We start from the raw sequence: 19,917 nt of genomic DNA, 5'->3' as shown, positions 1-19,917 counted from the left end.
AAAGTAGCTCAAAATGTCCACTGATGAATGGACAAACGGTATGTGGTATGTCCACACAATGGAATACCGTTCGGCCTTAAGAAGGAAGGAAGTTCTGGCACATGCTGAAACGTGGATGACTTCAGGACATTATACTCCGTGAAACAGGCTAGATACCAAAGGACAAATACCGTATGACTCCACTTATTTGGGGTACCTAGATCAGTCAAATTCACGGACACAGAGAGGAGAATGGTGGTTGCCAGGGGCAGGCGGTGAGTCAGTGTTTCACAGTACAGAGTTGCAGTTTGGGAAGATGTAAAAGTTCTGAAGCGGACGGCGGGATGGTTGCACGACAGTGCGAATGTCTGACGTTTACAGATGGTTTATGGTAAGTTTTGTTGTGTGCATCTTACCACAATAAAAAACAAAAGCCACTCAGGCGACTCCAATTAGCAGCCGGAGCTGAGAGCCAGTGTTGCAAAGACCAAGGAAGTACGTCATGATCGCGAGAGTGTGCCCAACTGACACAAGAGTATGTCAGTTCAGAGTGTATGTTTCTGATGAGAGGACGAGAAAAACAGGTGATCGGGGAGGTGTGTTTATAAATTAAGTTCTATCATTTCACAAATACAGGAGCTTCTATTCTGTCCTCTAGGGAAAACATATCCTCTCTCCATACTGGTCCTCTTCAAGGTGTTAGGAGCATGTACCTTCTCCTCACAACAACTTTGCGATAAGTCACAGACGCAGGACGTTATCGAAGGTTTATGGGCTGGAGGTACCGTGTTAAACGCGGAACCCCCAGACTCGTCTACGCCTCGGAACCGTCGCTGGACAGCTGGTGAGCGGCAGGGCCGAGACTAAACCCGGTCCGTTTGATTTGCTCCCTCTCTCTGAGCCCATTAACTGAACGCTACCCACACATTCCCACTGCTGTGTCTTTGGCGCTCTGGCCACCTTCTGCTCTACTCCTACCATCGAAGCTTCTTGGACTCCGAAGTCCAGTTTACGTCCTACATCATCGGAGCGTTTCCTGAAGTCATCCAACCAGAGAGCCAGCGCGTTCAATCTCCACCTTTCTCGTGAGAAGGTTGCACTGTCGTTATTTACGTCCCGCGGCGAAAGCCCTGGGACGGTGCCGGGCTAGGAGGCCTGTTGGCTACCGCAAGCCAGCACTGGATGGAGACACTACGAAGGGAGGCCGTCAAACGAACGAGACCTCCGGAGACCCGGGATGGTCTGAACGTGCGTGCGCAGGACGGAGGGCAGCGCCTCTGGCCTGAGGCGGGAGGCACGGGCCTGTGGGAAGCCGGCACAGGAAGAAGGGGAACAAGAACTCGCAAGTTCCGCTCCGGCTGCTCCCTCGGCCAATTGCCTCGTATTGGGTATACGCTGCCTCACTTCCAGAAACCGGGAAGTCTGGTCGACGTTCAGTCGTTAGGGCAGTCTGAAAAGAAATCCCGCGTGACGAGCTGAGAGGAACAGGTGGCCACGAGTCCCCGACAGCCACCGTCTCACTCCTCCCTCTCCACACCCGCGAGCTGATGAATGACACTCGGGGATGAAAGAGCCCGTGAATCCGCTTCGGCCCAGCTCCTCCCCAAGAGCGAGGAGCTGCGTCCTGACGTGGTGTTTGGTGACAATGAATTGCGGTCTTGTGGTTCCCGGGCTGGCAACCCCATAGCTCACCTGACACTCTCGTCCCCTGAGGTTATCACCGGGGCTAACGTAGCGGTGAGCAGCGCTCGGCTGCCCGGGCTCCACCTCAGAATGACCTGGCAGCTTTACGAACCTGGTTAGATCAGTTTCTGAGGTGGGGCTTAGATAGCCACAGTTTTTCTAAGGGTCCCCAGTGACCCTAGGGTACAGCCAGAGTCGACGCTAGTTTCTAGCCTGGCCTGTCTCCTCCACGTTACTTGAGAACAGTCAATGCACGCTAAGACATTTGAGGACCGCCAGTATTTCATGGAAGAGAAACAAAATGGATTGTAAATTATATGAAATGCAGAAAGGACAGACCAGATTAAGAATTTAAACTTATAATGACAGTAAGAGATATTATTACAGTATGAAAGAAAACAAAAACAGTACAGAAATTTTAAGTATAAAGAACACGATACTTGAACTAAAAAAACACAAGGAATACACTCTCAGGAATGAACTAGTTGGAAGCCCAGATCTCCCAGAAGAAAAAGGAAGAGAAAAAGCGCCAGAAAATAGAATTATAAAAGACTAACACACGCGTAAGTGATGTCCCAGGAAAAAAAACCAAGGTGGTGTGAAATTTAATTGAATAGGTAATGGGAGATAATTTCTCCAGAATCAGATGATAAGGCTGAGCACGACAGGGTCAGCTCTCAGAGTATTAAATAGGAGAGAAAGGAAAACTCCAGACCTAGTTATACTAGTAAAATCAAAACATGAAAGACAAAAGATTTTCAACAGAACGCTCACCACACAGTAAATACGTAGTAAGTGTTTATAAAAAGCAAATCAACAAAAACATGAAATAAAGCCACCATCAAATCCTCACAAGGCAGCTGTACCAAATCCAATTCTACCAGAGAAAAAATAACATTACTAAAATAAGTGTTTATGGTAAGAATGGAATGAGGACATTTAACTGTTAGTCTAGCTTCCCACACTCCAAGACTATGGTTAAAACTGCTTCTGGCCAAATTAAGGTTTCATCTGTCTATGTATTTCTATGTAGGGTCCTCTTCTGAGGAATACCTAAAAACTCGATTCTCAAGGTAGGCTTCAGTAAAGACAGATCTTGCCTAGTCTCGGTATGCACATTTGAAACACAACACACCCGGTCATCCTTCCAGAACATATTAAAAGCCCCGAGTATTCTATTTATGTATAGGTACGCCAGGAGCTGTGGAGACGAAGCGCATTAAACAGGCAAGGATTTAACTACCAAACACCTCCAGTTTTCTACTATTAGCAAAAAAGCCAGAGACTTCTCATAAATATGTTCTCAAAGAAATGCCTTGTATCTTTTTTTCTGCCCGTTTTTCCTAATAGTTATGCCACAGGCTCAGGGAAGTTCTGCAGTAGTGGCTTACTTACCTGGTCAATATCAGCATTTCTTGGAAGGAAATAAACAATATTATTAGTGATCTTCTGGGAACGCCTGAAAATTTCAAAGGTGGACAGCAGTTAAGGAATGGTAACAAAAAGAGCAGTTCATTTCTGAGCAGAGATATGTTCTTGCATCATATCCCAAATATATTTTGATAGGTAACAATAAGACACACATTTAGATCCTCTAATGGAACCTAAAAGAGAATTAAGTAGGAGATTTTATAATTCAGATGGGTCAAAGATTAGCAGTTAAAACTGTTCATTCGATTATCCTTGTGGAAGGCAGCCAGGAGTCAGAAATACACTGTCTTTCTACCATTTCCTAATTACTGTGAGAGTAGAAAGAAGAGGAAAGCACAATACCATCTCTTTCCAGTAAAGAATAAAAGACAAGTAAATCTGGTCATTGTGGTTTACATCCTAAATTTTAATTAGCAGTTTAGAAACACGCTTCCTGTTAGAGTCAAAGAGGTGATTCCTCTGGGGAGGAGAGATAAAGAAAGGGACAAATAATAAATGTTACCATGAAAGAAAAATTTGCTTCGGTGTCTTGGAAAAGTGAGAAGAAACACTGGAAGAGACAAAGAGAATCAGCTCAAGCCAGTGTAAGTTGAAGAAAAGTTAAAGGATGGTCACCCAGACTCGTAAGGACAGGTCTTGAGGAATCTCCCAATGTCCAGGACCATAATTTCAAGCAATTAATACTTCCTACTTCTTGTTTTATAATGATATAATTGGACAGTAACCAAAGGAAATATAACTTCACATTTGCCATTACTCTTGGCAATCAACCAGCACTTAATGTTTACATACTGGCTTTTTATGCAAAATAAACCGGAACCTATCAGGTGCTACTAGTGAGTATCCCCCGCCTTCACTAACCTGTCTCTCCCTGAAACACACACACACACACACACACAGACACACACACACACACTCATTCATATGCACGCCCTTCTCTCTACAACCACTGTTTGAGTAAACTGCCAGCCTTGCAAAGGATATCCATCTGGAGACATCATGGTCCTAATGTCAAAGGTCTCTGCAGTAGCGTAGTCTGGTCCTCCCCAAGGGGGGCTAAGAAACACAACATCAGCCTTTAAGTGAGAAGCCAGCAGGAGGAAATCTCCACAGATGAACTCTATCTTGTCTGCTATTCCATAAACTTCTGCATTATTGCGAGCAAGATCAATCTTAACAGGATCAATATCAATGGCAATCACTGAAAGTGGGAAAAGAAGAGATGAGTTAAATGACACCGACTGTTACATAGAACAGTTCATCTTCTGAGCAGTCTCCTTTCTTCTCTTTACAAGAACTTTTTTTAAAGACTAAGGGAGTTTTTGGTTCATATACCGGGGATAAAAACTTAATTAAAAAATTTAACCTAAAGTAGAAAGATGCACTTGTGTAGTACCAAGAAAATGGGACTAAATGGCCTGGCTTTCAAAGCTGTGTCACTCAGCCAGCTTTTCCAAAGCAAGTAGTGACAGTAGTCACACAGTATCTACTGAGAGGTAACGTGTTCAGCACTGTGACCTGAACGGCCTGAGCAGCAAACACTTGGAAAGGTCGCTGACTGCATGTCAAGCCTGTAACCACACTAGGATTTCAGAAAAGACCCATTTCCTAAAATGAGACACAGCCTCCAAAGACAAATTTGACAACTTCTACAGAAGAGCAAATTGAAACACATTTGACAAACCTATAGAGCCAACTTATGAACAAGAAATGTAAAAACATCTGCTGATAATGTTTAATGAGACATCTTAGGGGGGAGGGAACTGACAACGTTATGTTTTCACCGAGAGGGCTTTCATTTAATTTACTGCAATTTCATAATTAGCAATGCAAACATAAGTTGATTTGAGCTCACTCATGATGTCTTACAGCAAATAACTCAAGTGCACCTGTACGTGCACCAGTGTGCTCGTGGCAATATTTTATATTTGGAAGGTCTAAGTGGAACCCTAATGCATACACCATGGTTGTCATGGAAACACAGTTGTTTTCTATAAAATGCTGGTTTCAAAATTTGTTAACACTTTTGAGAAATAATGCACTAAATAATCACTTGAACAATGTATACGAGCTCCAATTACATGCTGAAAATTATGCATTTACAACGCTATTTTTCTGTTCTAAATAAGCTAACGTTCATAACAAAAAAGATGAAAATGTCCTTTTTAGCTGTTCAATCTGCTCCACTTGTAGTATAGAGACAGATGGAAAGATATGCCGACAACATCAAAAACTCAATGGGGAAAAATGATTTTCAACATCAAATATGCTCAGTCAATTCTCACGTTTTCATCTACATTCTCCTAGAGGCGGTTTTATTTTTAGGCTTAACAGAATGTAAGCACTCAATCCATTATGTACATGAAATGCCGACAAACGTTGGATGATATTATATAGAACTGCACTGTCCAATAATGGTAGCCACCAGCCATATGTGGCTATTACCTTTAAATTGATTAAAATGAAATAAAGAATTCAGATCCTCAGTCACCCTGCCACATTTTAAATGCTCAATAGCCACATGTGGCTAGTGGCTATCACACCTAGACAATGCAGATGCAGAACGTTGCCATCATCACAGAAAATTCTATCGAATAGCAAGGATACTGAAGTAGATAGAGAGGGAAAAAATCTTTAACGGCAAAATGTAAAACCTTGTGGATTCTCTAACACTCAGGTGAGTAGATGCATAGACCACAACCATCTGGGTGGAAGGAAGCAATGGCACAAAGGGATCATGTCAATCATACACAACGCTATTTTCTCATAGGTGTATGGGCACGTACACGTATGTGTGTGGATTCATATATATTCAGCTGAAGAATGATTATGTGCATATGTGTATATATATATCAACACACATAGAGATATGTAAGCACACAATCAATTATACTTCAAATGTTTTGAATCCCCTAGCATGGAGCAGTACCTATAACTAACATTAGAGCATCTGCGAGCTGTTGCTGCTTGTTTGGGAAACAGGTCACAGGACACCACTATGCTGAACAGGCTTGAGGGGTCCTAGGCTTTCCATTCCAGATGCTGCAAAGACAGAACCCAGGTCATGACAGTACCAGAGAGGCATGGTGTTCGCTATCTGCTTCCCTTTCCTCCCAGAAGCTGGCTACCTGTAAGCGTGAGTGATTAAAAGACCCTAAGGCACCTTGATGAAAGCTGGATCTGGAAGAACATGCCAGAAATAGACTTCCTTTAGCGTGGGACCCACATTAGACGTTTTCCTTTACCAAATGTGTACTAAGCTGCAGAAAGCCTTGGCTACGGACCTATATTCAAAGAAATACAAATCTACAATATGGACAGTTTCCATAGTATTTGAAAAAATATCCAGATCTATTTGCTGCTTTATCGGAGAGCGGATATTTTATTTTATTTTTTTAAACGTTTATTTATTTTTGAGAGAGAGAGAGAGACAGAGCATGAACGGGGGAGGGGCAGAGAGAGAGGGAGACACAGAATCGGAAGCAGGCTCCAGGCTCTGAGCCATCAGCCCAGAGCCCGACGCGGGGCTCGAACTCACGGACCGTGAGATCGTGACCTGAGCTGAAGTCGGACGCTTAACCGACTGAGCCACCCTGGCGCCCCGGAGGGCGGATATTTTAATTGTCATGTTATGATGCAATGTCAAAATGAAGACCAAGTTGACAACTTGAGACCAAGTTGACAATGATTTTGAAAAATCATTTTCATGCAATATACACTGATTTGAGCTCACAGGAAGGGTTTATCTGGCAAGTGCAGAGAAGAAATTGCAGAGTAAATAATGAATTCAAGGAAAACAAGAAAATAATTCCTATTCCAGTAACTCTGAAAACAACTTTCATTCAGGCTATTGGGAGACCATATAAGGTGGGCAATGCCCTGCCCTGGAGCATGATTAAATAAGGGTCACAGTTCATCAGCATGGGTCTTAAAATCAATGTTAAGTTTTCCTTCATGATTTTTAGCTTCTATATTAGGCTTCCAGAATCATGCTTTCCTAGTCAACATTACGAACTTCATGTAAATTAATGAGACTTAACCTTAATTCACTGAGATGGAAACTACATGTATCATAGAAAGATGTCGGGGAAAAAAAAGCATCTTCAGAGTATGACTCAACAATTGATGTCTTTGATACTATGCTTTCAAAAGAATTTAGAAAGAACAGGGATATCAGGAAAAAAACCTTGGCTTCATGACTCAGCTATGCCAATTTGGGCAGATTGTTCAATTTTATAAAGCTTTCTTTTCCCTGGGAAACAGCACACGTACTACCTACTTGACAAAGTTCTTGGCAGATATACAGTAATAGAGGTTTTCTTTTCCGGGATTCCAAAGTCAAACATGAGGAGGACTTAACACTTGAAAGATTTTTAGAGTCTTATGATGTTAAAGCTGAAAGGTACTACAGACGTTATCTCAATTTAAGGTCTCCTTTAAACTGAGGTTAAATGATGTCCAAAGTCACAGAGGAGGAAAAGCAGGTACTCCCTGTCCACTCTTCTTCTAAAGAATGCCTTCCCATTTCAGAATTGTTGGTTTTCTATAATGTTATTAATCTTGGCTTCACCAAGCTGTGTCTGTGTAATCCTGGGCAAATTATTTCATCTCTTTATTTTTCTGCTTATTTGTGAAACACAGATAGTAAAAGATACACCTCACAAGACTGCTGACTAATAAATGTATACATATTAAGCACTTATGCTAGTACGTGATACAGGGTGTATGGCTTGATATATGCTGTTGTTATTATTATTATCATTATGTATTTTTAAAAAAAAAATTTTTTTTTTAACGTTTATTTATTTTTGAGACAGAGAGAGAGACAGAGCATGAACGGGGGAGGAGCAGAGAGAGAGAGGGAGACACAGAATCGGAAGCAGGCTCCAGGCTCTGAGCCATCAGCCAGAGCCCGACGCGGGGCTCGAACCCACGGACTGCGAGATCGTGACCTGAGCTGAAGTCAGACACTTAACCGACTGAGCCACCCAGGAGCCCCTATTATTATGTATTTTTAAAAAATGTTCATTTACTTATTCTGTGCTGTTAGCACAGAGCCCAATGCAGGGCTCGATTTCATTGTGAGATCCTGACCTGAGCCGAACTAAAGAGTCAGATGCTTAACTGACTGAGCCACCCAGGCGCCCTGCTATTATGATTTTGGATATTCGGGGTTATGTTACTAATTATATACAACATAGATAGGCTAAAGCAAAATGAAACTTTTTAACTCAAACAAATGGAAAATAAATCGCTTTCTTCCATTGCCGGCTAATTACCTCTCTTTCCTGTTAAGGCAAACTGAATGGTATTTCCTCCGACTCCACAAAATGCATCTACTACAATGTCACACTTGAAGGACTGGCTGACCCGGCCAGCAATGTGTTCAGCAATCTTCTCAGGGGTCACTGAAAACCAGCCCTCTGCAGAGGAAGAGCATCCCGATGAAGATGGTTCAATTTCAAGAAGCCAACCCGAGCACAAACATCACAGCAAACGTTACTATATATGCTATACCCGAACAAGATCTAGTTTCTCTTTTCAAGAACTTATAAATTGCTTCGTTTTTTTTTTACAGAAAGTTCAGTAGAGCTTGTTATAAAAAGCAGTACTATTCCCATTCCCGATTTGCACAGAAGCAACCGTCTCAATTCTTGCCTGTTGCTTTTATAATATACTTCTAACAACTGAATGCAACTTTCGTTTTTCTGTTTGAAGTATTAATGACTATTAAGGAAAATGGAAAGTTGGCTCTATTCAACTGGCCAACTCCCCAAACCCCACTGAGTTTCCGGATTACTTTATTTCTAACGGGGAACTATTGAGCCAGATTTGTACTCGACACTTTGGAAAAATGTGTACATTTCAAAAGGGTCAGGAAAAGCAAGAAGCTGACAGCAAAAGGATGCAAAGCTGTAGGAATAGACCCCTCTTCATTTTCAGAAACGGGGTCCTATGCCCACTCCAGAAGAAAGAGGATACTGACTTCCTTTCCCAACAGAAAAAATTAACATTTTTTTTCAGAAATTTATTTCTCTGGAACAAAATCATGCACCAATTTTCCTGTTCTCTTTCCTTACCAAAACTTTAAATGGCTCCTCATTGTTGGAAGAATACAAATATAAATTCCTTTTATAAATTAGAAAGCTTTTTTATCCAGTCTTATTTCTCCAAACTCCTATGTACTTTCTTCGATACACAACAAACACAACATTTTGTAAATTATTAGAAGAGGTTCACAGAACCCAAAATTCTAACCACAGATCAAGCCTCCTGATTTTGACAGTCAATAAAGACCAATGTTTAGGGAGCCCCGATATGAAAATAAGCATCAATTTGCAGAAATGAATGAAGGAAGGTGTTCCAGACATAGCAGGAACACTCACAGAAGAACTCCGCTTCCAGAGTTAATTCATTAAATGACACCTTCTGCACTAGGTATTTCTTCATCAGATGTTCTGCTTAATAGTCTATTGACTCTTTTTGCTATCCATCCTAAAATGCCACAAATCCAGATTAAACCTGAATGTGAAGTTTTAAAAATACATATATACTCAAACTAAGAGACACTGTAGAAAATAATTGGCCGCTTTTCTTTGGAAAATGTCAGAGTCAAGAAAGACAAAAAAGGCTGAGGGACTATTCCAGATGAAAGGAAAAGAAAACAACATGAAAACTAAATGCAAGACGTGGTCCTCAACTGGAAGAAAAAACGCCATAAAGGACATGATTAGGGTAACAGATGAAACTGCAGTCTGGACTGCAGAATAGAATAGTGCAGCAAGGTTAAATTTGTAATTTTATCACCATTACATAAAGTATCTTTGTTCTTAGAAAACACACATACAAGTATTAAGGGGTAGGAGCGATTGGATCAGAAACACACACACACACAGAATGATAAAGCAAACGTGGCAAAATGTTACCAAGCAGTCAGATATGGGTAAAGGGCATTATGAAATTTTTACTATTCCTGCCATGTTTCTGTAACTTTGAAATTATTTCAAAATAGTGTCAAAAAAAACCCCACATATACTTTACCTCTGTCCAATTTAATCCCATCATCAAAACGGGAGAAGAGCCTGTATCTCTGGGCCCAGTACTTTGCCAGTTCAGGAACAGCAGCTATCTCGGGAGGCAGGCCAATTACCTTTTTGTTCCTGTTTTTCTTTGTCTTCTTCTTCTTTTTACTTTCAGCTAAAATAAAAGAATATAAAAAATACAGATGCTCACTATGAAAAAAAGGAAATCGTAGATGAATTTATCTAAAAGTATAGCCACATTCAGTATTTACAATTTGGGAATGCACTCCAGAACATGCGTGCCACGGCACCCCTGGAGAAGCAGGAGGGCCTGATGCACATAGCACTGACTTTACATGACAGCTTCTATTTTGCTGTTTATAACCTGCCTGGGCTTGGTAAAGAAACCCAGGCTCACTAAGATCCAACTTTTAATTCCTCAAAAGGAATGAATGAATAGTATTTTATCTACTTACTTCTCAAGATTGTTAGGGGATGCGTACAGATACTACATAGGTATAAAAGTTATTACTTCTGTTAGATAAGGTACTACTTTAGTCGGTCAATTATAGAAATCCAAACATTGTTCTTCCCTTCTTTAAAATAAAACCTCCCAAGGACTGACTGAGTCCTAACTTGGTCAATCCTCTGAACACAGACATGACCTGAAGATCCTATGACCTAAAGGAAATTAAAATAGGTCATGGCTTTAATGTTAACAGAAAAGGATCTCATTCATTCAAAGATGGACTTTTTCTTTTTCTTCTTCTTTTTAAATGTTTTATTTATTTTTGAGAGAGCAAGAGACAGAGTGTGAGCAGGGGAGGAGAGGGAGACGCAGAATCTTAAGCAGGCTCCAGGCTCTGAGCTGTCAGCACAGAACACGATTGTGAGATCATGACCTGAGCCAAAGTGAGATGCTTAACTGACCGGGCCACCCAGGCGCCCGGTGACGGACTTTTTTCTTAAACAGTTTTTATTAATTTGGTTATCTTGTCTCAGTTCTGAGATCAGAAATAGCAACTTAGAAAGAGCATTATCACAGCTAGACATAATGAGAAGAATTGATGATGACAAATAAAACTACTGCTTCAATGATTCTCAAGGATAGAACTATGTCTTAATACGTCATCCGGTCATTGCAAACAGCACAAGGTGTCATCAACCCTAACATCTGAATGAACAATTCCTTACTGTGCAAGATCATCCTATACACGACAGAAGGTTAACCCCAAGTACTAAATGCCCCTACCCCCAGGTCATTCTAACAGCCAACACCTTCCAAATGCCCCTGAGGTGGGTGGTAGGGGCCCAGGTGAGAACTACCAGCACTGTGACATGAGGTAATTAGGGAAGGAGGGAAGCGGTAGGGGGGAAATGGGACTGGGGGACCAGACAACCTGGTACTGAGTCCTAGCTATGCCACCTACTAGCTGTGTGATCTCAGGCAAATTCTTAGTTTCTCTGAGCTTTACTTTCTGTATTTATAGAACAGGGATAATTCCATCTACCTCACTGGGCTATTTTATAGATTAAATGAAAATAAGGCACATGAAATCTGCAAGTACCATATGAACATCAGTTGTACATGACAATAAAAAAAATTTAAACTACTTTAGTATGCTTTTTAGAAAGGCAAAGGAGTATGTGATACAAAGAATACAGCTCTCTACACACATACACACACACACACACACAAATCAAGATTCAAATGAGGTATTTTCCTCAATATTAAAAAAAAAATTTATTTTAATCCTTATTTAGTTTTGAGAGAGAGAGAGAGAGAGAAAGAGCGTGAGCAGGGGAGGGGCAGAGAGAGAGGGAGACACAGAATCTGAAGCAGGCTCCCGGCTCTGAGCTGTCAGCATGGAGCCCGATGCTGGGCTCGAACTCACGAACCGCGAGATCACGAACTGAGCCGAAGTTGGACGCTTAACCGACTGAGCCAGCCAGGCGCCCCAAAATAAAAAGAATTATTAAAAGGAACACCAGAGCAATACCAAATTTCAAGAGGGATAAAAGGGACTGCCAGTCACTTTTAGCCCAGGGAGCAGAGGGTAGTGGCAGAGACCAATCTTGGTGGAACAGAGACACTCAGTTTTCCCACATGCGTGCCCTTGTATCTCATGACGCTTGCTCAGCCAAGAGTGTAGTCTTCTGGTGCCAAACCATAGCCACTAGCACATTTACACTTACTGTGCACCCTCTCTACTTGAAAATGAGTGGCGGTGAGAGGCGCCTGGGTGGCTCAGTTAGTTGTCTGACTCTTGATTTCGGCTCAGGTCGTGATCCTAGGGTTGTGGGATCGAGCCCCACATTCTCTCTCTGCCCCTCCCCGTGTGTGCACACATGCTCTACCCCCACCTCAAAATAAAATAAAATAAAATAAAATAAAATAAAATAAAATGAAATGAAATAAAATAAAATAAAGTAAAATAGCGGTGCATCCTTAGGTATAGACGGTTAACAAGTGACAGCTAGGGAAGCACATTATCCAAATTCATCAGTAAGTTGAAGCACAGTCTTACTTTCAGTGTTGACCTGTACAGAATCTGGTGTAATCTGAGTAACACAATCTTCCTGATGTGTAATAGCTGTTACTGTGCTGTCTCCTTCATTTTTTTCTGTTTCCAGTTCACCAGCTGAAGACACGGCGTGACACTTTCCAGGTTCTTGATTGCTCGTCTCAAGTGGGTCATCGCCTTTTTTAACAGACATTTCTTGCTCCTCTGAATCACTGCTTGTGCACGTGTCTTGCACGTTGTCATGAGAAACTGACTCCTGTGATGCTTCCTCATCCATTGGTTCATTCACCCATTTTAGAAATTTTTCTACCTGAAATTGTCAGTCATCACAAGCACGAATTAATTCTAAATTGCACAGAATAGTCCCACCTGCTTTGACCATTTGGACTTCACTGAGAAGCTGAGTCATAATTATTAGCTCCAATAAGTACACTGTATCATACAAGCTAATTACGCAAAAAGTAATTCTGAGCTAACGGCACAATTTTCTTATCTGGACATACCATGACCTTATTAAAGATTTCTTGAGAAGGAAGAAAATATCAGCTTAAACACAAGGTGGTGACTTTCCTGTAATCAATTAGCACTAAGAGGATAAAGCTGAACTGTTCCAGTAGCTTTCCATAGATGCTTCTGACAATATAACCATACTATGTGATATTGCCATTACACACGTACCTACTTATTATTGTCATTAATGTTATCTTTTCTAATCATACAGGCCTTTCTTCAATGGCTGAGGCTATAGTCTATGTTAAATTGTACTCAGCATCCAAGATAAACTCTAAAAAGATTTAGTGCCCATCTGAAGAAAAAGAACAATGCAAACTGCCCTTTAACGGAGTGAAGCCTGTAAAAGGATTCCTAAAAACTTCGTTTCTTAGAAATGTTAATAAGGTCAGGTAACTTCCTTGCAAACTTCTGTAACGAGAATATTCTTTTAAACAAAAACTTTTTTAAGCTTATTTATTTATTTTGAGAGGGGGAGGGGCGGGGGGGGGGTGGAGAGAGAGAATCCCAAGCAGGTTCTGCACTGTCAGTGCAAAGCCCAATGTAGGGCTCAAACCCACAAACCATGAGATTATGTCCTAAGCTGAAATGAAGAGTCAGATGCTTAACCCACTGAGCCACCCAGATGCCCCTACAAGAATATTCTTCATAACAAGAGTTCATGACCCTCCCAAGAGGAAATTGGAAGATGAGCACAGACAAACCCAGAATCTTCAAGGGGACTGTGCCTATGTATCAGACAGATAACTAAGGACACAACAGCCATATTTCTTTTTTTCCTTGTCAATACATAGCAGGTATGTTTCTGCTTTGTCTACAGATGGATGTATAGGGGCAATCACATCCAACCAATAAAAAGTTCTATAGGACTGACTGACCTGAAGTGGGAAATGTGTTCCAGACATAACCAGGGCCACTAAAATATTAAAATATCACTAGCAACCAACCAATCTAAAATGAAAAGGAAAACATGAAGGCAGCAACATAAGTCTGTTGCATGTTTTGGAAGAATGCTGAAGCTAGGAAGGATAATGTACCTTAAGGGTAAAACAAAGTCATTACAGGATCTGAGATTTTGTTCTGTTGTCCAAAGGAGTTGCTGGAGAAGTGACTAATACAATGATACAAAGGTTTCACTCATGAGAAGGTGTCCTCCCTGCCTACCACCCCCCAACGGAAAAGTATCACTTATCAAACCAAGCAAAAACTATTCTAATTACTTTTGTTTTTCAGGTGCTGGCACAGCAGGTATAGCAGAGTCCAAGAGAGGGGACACGAATATTCTAGTGAACACTCCAGTTAACAGTGTAAATCACTAAATTTGCATGAGACCATTAGGATGAACTGGTTAGTGCAATGTTTAAATTGTTTTTTTTTTTTTTTTAACATTTTTAAATTTATTTTTGATAGAGGGAGAGACAGAGCACAAGCGGGGGAGGAGCAGAGAGAGAGGGAGACACAGAATCCGAAGCAGGCTCCAGGCTCCGAGCTGTCAGCCCAGAGCCCGATGTGGGGCTCGAACTCACAAACCGCAAGATCATGACCTGAGCCGAAGTCGGACGCTTAACCGACTGAGCCACCCAGGCGCCCCATAGTGCAATGTTTAATTGATCGCCTCTGGATGATCTCGTAATTAAGACTTACAATAAAAGCTGTACTAGAAATTGACTTCCAGGATCCTACTTAGCCTGAAGCAGATGAGAAAGTCTCACTGTTACTACATATACAAGGCAATTTTATCTATCTTCCCAGATACTTTATAGCTTTCAAAACATAACATTACTACCAACTTATTCTTTTTCAAATTTAGTTCACATGCTATATGCCTTTAGGAAGCAAGGGGAAGAGAATTTTAGGCACCTTTATATCTGCTAGAAGCAGGATTTCCATTTGAATACCATTTGAGTCAAGCTCACAAAATGAGATTCTTTCTGTAAATATAGAACAAAATTTATACAGACCTTAGTCAAAGCTTTGCTTTTCTTGAAAAATGTTTTATCTGACTCTTCAGTAAAGAAGATGTGTTTGTTTTTCATATTTATTTGTCTTCTCATGTCCAGGAACTTTGACTTATACTTCACATTCTTCTGCAAGTATCTGACCCGCCGATGACTGAAATTTGAAATTCCACCGTATCTGTGACCAAACCAAAGGAAGATGACTCAAACCTTAAGTTCTGTGAGTTTGTTTTCTTATATGAAAAGAGAATAAAACGGACAATTTTCACTATTTTTCGATTAGCAGCCACCATTTTAATTTCTTTTCTAAATTATAAAAATTATGAAATAAAGTTCAAATGCATAGGAGTTGTATGTTAATTTTAAGTAAATCTGAAACATCAGTTGGGAGTATCAACATACCTTATATATAGCAGAAAGCAGGTATTACATAGTAAAGTGTAATAAAGAAATCGCAGAAACATGTAACCCCGTTGCACATCAGGGAAATATAATCTTTTCTCACGGTGAGATGATACCAAAGCTCTTTCATACATACATACCTGGACTTCAATTATTTTAAAAGTGGTCACTGACTTCTTAACCTAAATTAATCTGAGCTTACCCAAGGAGCAAACCCATATTAACAAAATAACTAGAAAATATCTGCTGATCTAACCATCTGAATTTTTCTAGTCTTAAAAGATAAAGATCTGCTACAAAGACTTCTATGACCATATCAAGCCTTATTTAAGTACTTCTCCCACAGACTATAAGAAACTTAAAGTGTAATATACAATTTAGCACTTACAAACTCCTGAAGTTTAGTGTTAAATATCAGGTGTTATCTTCTAGCCATATTATAAACTTTATAAAAAAGTCCATTTTATCCTTTTCTTCTTCTTCTTTTTAAAGAGTGGGAGCACACAAGCAGAAGAGGGGCAGAGCAAAAGACAGAATCTTAAGCAAGCTCCATGCCCAGCGTGAAGCCCAACGCAATCTCATGACCAGGAGATCGTGACCCGAGCCAAAATCAAGAGTCGGACACTTAACCAATTGAGCCACTCAGGTCCCCCTTATCCTTTTCTTCTAAGTAGAACTGGGAATCCTAAACAGAAGAATAGTTAAGTTAAATCCCAGGTCACAGAATAAATCTCCAGGGATGTATCCTAGCAAGGGCCACTCAAGTAATTTCTCAATAAAATTACATGTGGGTAGAAATAAATTCTGTCAGGAATTTAAACATGGCACTATCAAGAAGACATTTTATATTACTCATCTTTGTGAGCCTTAGCCTTAAATAATTATACCAACGGCAACTGCCTTCAAGTACCGTAAGGGAGAGATAATTGATAATTAAAAAAATATTTATAGTATCATGAGCATGTAATCCTTAACCGATTTGGATTCAATTTATAAGTCAACTTTGAGATCTATGTCCTTTCCTTGCTGACTTCATAACATGTAGGTATCAGCTAAAACTGCACAACTAACAAAGAAAGTCTCGACCCTTAGAAACATCAAAGACCTTAATCTTGGTTTAAATCGCTGGTGCATGTTGACATAAATGGTAGGTCTTTAATGTGCCTTAAATACTCAGTTTGGTCTTCATGGTATGTGCAATAAGCCCTTCACTTTTCTTATATTTAATGCCTGGGCATTTAATACCAGAGAAAACGTACACCTTCTGTATATAAATGTTCATAGCAGTTTATTTGTAATGGCAAAATACCATACATAGTCCAAATGTCCTTTAATAGATGAATGGTTAAAGAACCTATGGTACATCCATACAATGGGATACTACTCAGCGGTATGAAGGAATGAACTATTGGTACGCACAGTAACTTGGGAAGAACCTCGAAGGAACACGCCTGAATCTTAGGAACAACCCAGAAGTACATACAGGGTAATCAATTAAACACACAAGGATTAGATAATTGTGTGAGCACTGATAAGTCAGGGTTGCTTAGAAGTCTCAAAACCTTGCCCTGTATCCTCTCCCTGGGAAAAGATATGATCCCAACCAAGTCACTGCTTCATCTATGAAATTGTAATAACGATATTGGATTGCATGCCGCGCAACCGAGGAAACGATGTATGTGAATATAGCAAATGCGTGGTGATCTCTCCGCAAGAGAGGCTGGTGTTTTACCTCTACTGTCTTAAATGCTATCAAATCTATAACTATCATTAGCTATCAGAGAACTTTAAGACAGCTGAAGTGTCACAATTTTGGGAAAACAACAGTGTTTATACATCATTACTTTTGTCCTGAGCCATGCTTGAATCCCAGAAGGGAACCATCGTCATCAAAGTCTGAATCTGGGTTTTCATCGACGTCCAGCTCGTGGCTAAACAAACAAAAGGTAAAACAGTGACAAACCATCATATCTTCAGGCCACCAGTTAATGAAAATTTCAAAAGGTACACAGAGGCAATCTACACACACTTTCTAATCACAACAGTCAACCACAGCTCCAGCTCACAGATCCACGAAGACAGGAAAGAGTACTTCAATCAGATTTTCCAAATAAGATAACGTACCCAGCAGTATTTGGAACACAGCAAAAAGCACTCAGATCCTAAACTTTGTCAAGTAACTCTCTCTACTCTTGAACATGGCACGAATACACATCTCTCCATTTGCCTTCGGAAAAACACCTGTAAAAACTACAGCCTTCAACTAAGCTCCTAGAATGTTACCTTTAGAAGTTTTCCTCAAAAACAAAGAAAACGTTGGAGAAGTATTAATCCAACCAAAAAATTTAAAAAAAATATGAAGAATAAGGTTGTGATACAAGTGTGTTATCAAGTAACCCACGATCACTGATCTAACGGGGATACCTCCCAGTGACCCCTATGACGTACGTGACAGTACTAAGAGAAAATGGTGAGAAATAATTCTTACAAATTAAATTAAGCTCACTGAACATTCATGGTGGACCTACCACGTTCCAGAAATGTAAGAACACACAGAGTCTCTGCTTCTGGGCACTTAAGGAGGAATTAACAAGCACTGCAAACCATGTAGAAGGAACACAATGGAGGCATGCTTTTATGAAAGTACTAGGTTACTGGGCCCCCAAAGTTTGCATATTATTTTTTCTAGAAGCTGTATGTAACATAAAAGTCATATGTGGAACACTTCACATCCTGTCACAGAAATAAAATGTTTTTAGCTAACATCTAAGTTCTGCAACATCCGTCCTTTCCTTGTATCTTACGGAATTAGCATTTGACTGTATCCAACCTATGTTACTTGTCGCTTTAATTTTACATATCAATAGTATACTAGAAGAGCATTGCCTCCAGAAGAGTTGGTCTGGGCATCAGCCTTGGAACTGCCATTGTTTTGCTATGTAACTCTGGGCAAAAGCACTTACCCTCATTTTGTCTTAATATTCTCACGTGCAGACTAAGAGCATTAGATACTTGAGGTCTTTTAGCATAAAATTCTGTGATACCATATACTTAGATTTTTGAAGAAAAAATCAGAACGTCCTTGAGAGAAACCATATCTACGGATACATTAAAAGCTGTCACCTACTGACACTACCATCAGATATATTACATGCTAGTTCTAGTCTTCCTAACGATCTCATTAAAAAAAGCATTGGTTCCATTTTATAGACAAGAAACTGTGGGATCTGACTGCTGGGATTTGACCGTGTTCCAAGGCTAGTACGTCTCATCTTTTCTCCTTTTCTCCAGGACTAACAGTAAGTACTGTAATACAACAAATGCTTTAGAGCCACCCCCTCATGGACACAAGTGCTTCTGCTACCCCACTGTGGAGAGGGAGGTAATGTGTTACTTGCCTCCTCTTGAGTTTGCTTGGCTTACGTTCAGGTGGATCTTCTTCACTCTCGTCTCCATCAATACTGTTGGAGTGTGGTCTTTCTCTGATTGCGTTTGCTTCGGAAGAGTCCTGTGAATCTAAAGAGGCAGAGATATTGCAGTGGAGTTCTCTCCTTGGTTTGACAATTCCTCTGCCTTTTGCAAAGGCGATCAAATACTTTACTGCCTTTCTTGCAATGAACTGTATGCGCATGTCAGGCACGGCGCCAGATCGAATCGACCTATTTTGTGTATCCACATGCAGAGTCTGAGCGTAAAATTGTAGCTATGCCTATCTATTAAAGTTTCTGTGATCTAACTACTTAGAAAGCAAATGAAAACTTTTTCCTCATAACTGTTCAAATCTACATAAATTAATCCACAGTTACTTTTGTGAAAGCTTTCTAATCACACACACTAACAGCTATCACATTTGACTGAATTTTAACTTACATGACTCTGAATACAGTGTTTTCAGAAAAATGATTTCTCCTTATTAAGAAGCAAATACATTGGTCTCTAATATAGCCCTTAAATTGACAACGGAAGTAACAGAAAGGTAAGCACCATCATTTAAGAAGAATGCTTTTAAACCTGTGGCTGCTCTGACTGAGGCACCTGTCTTTGTTCTGTATTTCTTCAGACTGGCACAAAGTGAGTAGGGGGAACTAGAAATGGAGAGTTGTCTGTAGTGTAGACAATGGGATACTCTGATTGTGTAGGCACAGACTATTTCAGGAGAATACGCAACCACAAACAATAGAAAACATATATGCTTACATAGAAAACATGCAACATATACCTTGTGTTGTGATCTCAAGGGAGGATCCAAAACAAATTAAAACCTCGAATTCTCAGATTGATCCTGGTGGCACTCACCCCAGGACTAATTAAAGAAATGGCCAATTACACACATAATTAAGGGAAAAGGTGACAAAAATGGCCAATCTATGCATGCAAACTAGGAAATAGACCACAGAAGGCAGAGAC

The 19,917-nt window shown here is 40.3% G+C and overlaps 1 protein-coding gene across 3 annotated transcripts in view; it reads right to left on the bottom strand.

Moving 5' to 3' along the window:
* The window catches only part of TGS1 (trimethylguanosine synthase 1), a 43,712-nt gene that overhangs the window by 10,561 nt on the left and 13,234 nt on the right, over positions 1-19,917 (bottom strand). For 2 of the 3 annotated variants that reach the window (XR_006198211.1, XM_042923622.1), the window contains exons 5-12: positions 18,909-19,026; positions 17,355-17,441; positions 15,112-15,286; positions 12,644-12,950; positions 10,135-10,290; positions 8,373-8,516; positions 4,078-4,294; positions 3,058-3,136 (exon numbers count right to left, since the gene is read on the bottom strand). Coding sequence is in view for 2 of the 3 variants with exons in the window: in XM_042923622.1 (XP_042779556.1) it covers positions 3,058-3,136; positions 4,078-4,294; positions 8,373-8,516; positions 10,135-10,290; positions 12,644-12,950; positions 15,112-15,286; positions 17,355-17,441; positions 18,909-19,026 (1,283 nt within the window). In the remaining variant the exon portion in view is untranslated. The remainder of the gene's footprint in view (positions 1-3,057; positions 3,137-4,077; positions 4,295-8,372; positions 8,517-10,134; positions 10,291-12,643; positions 12,951-15,111; positions 15,287-17,354; positions 17,442-18,908; positions 19,027-19,917) is intronic. The other variant, XM_042923623.1, reaches the window with a different exon arrangement.

This window comes from Panthera leo, chromosome F2 (assembly GCF_018350215.1).
Source record: "Panthera leo isolate Ple1 chromosome F2, P.leo_Ple1_pat1.1, whole genome shotgun sequence".
NCBI lineage: Eukaryota > Metazoa > Chordata > Mammalia > Carnivora > Felidae > Panthera > Panthera leo.
The sequence above is the reverse complement of the archived record's forward strand: the minus strand, read 5'-3'. Positions and strand labels throughout refer to the sequence as shown.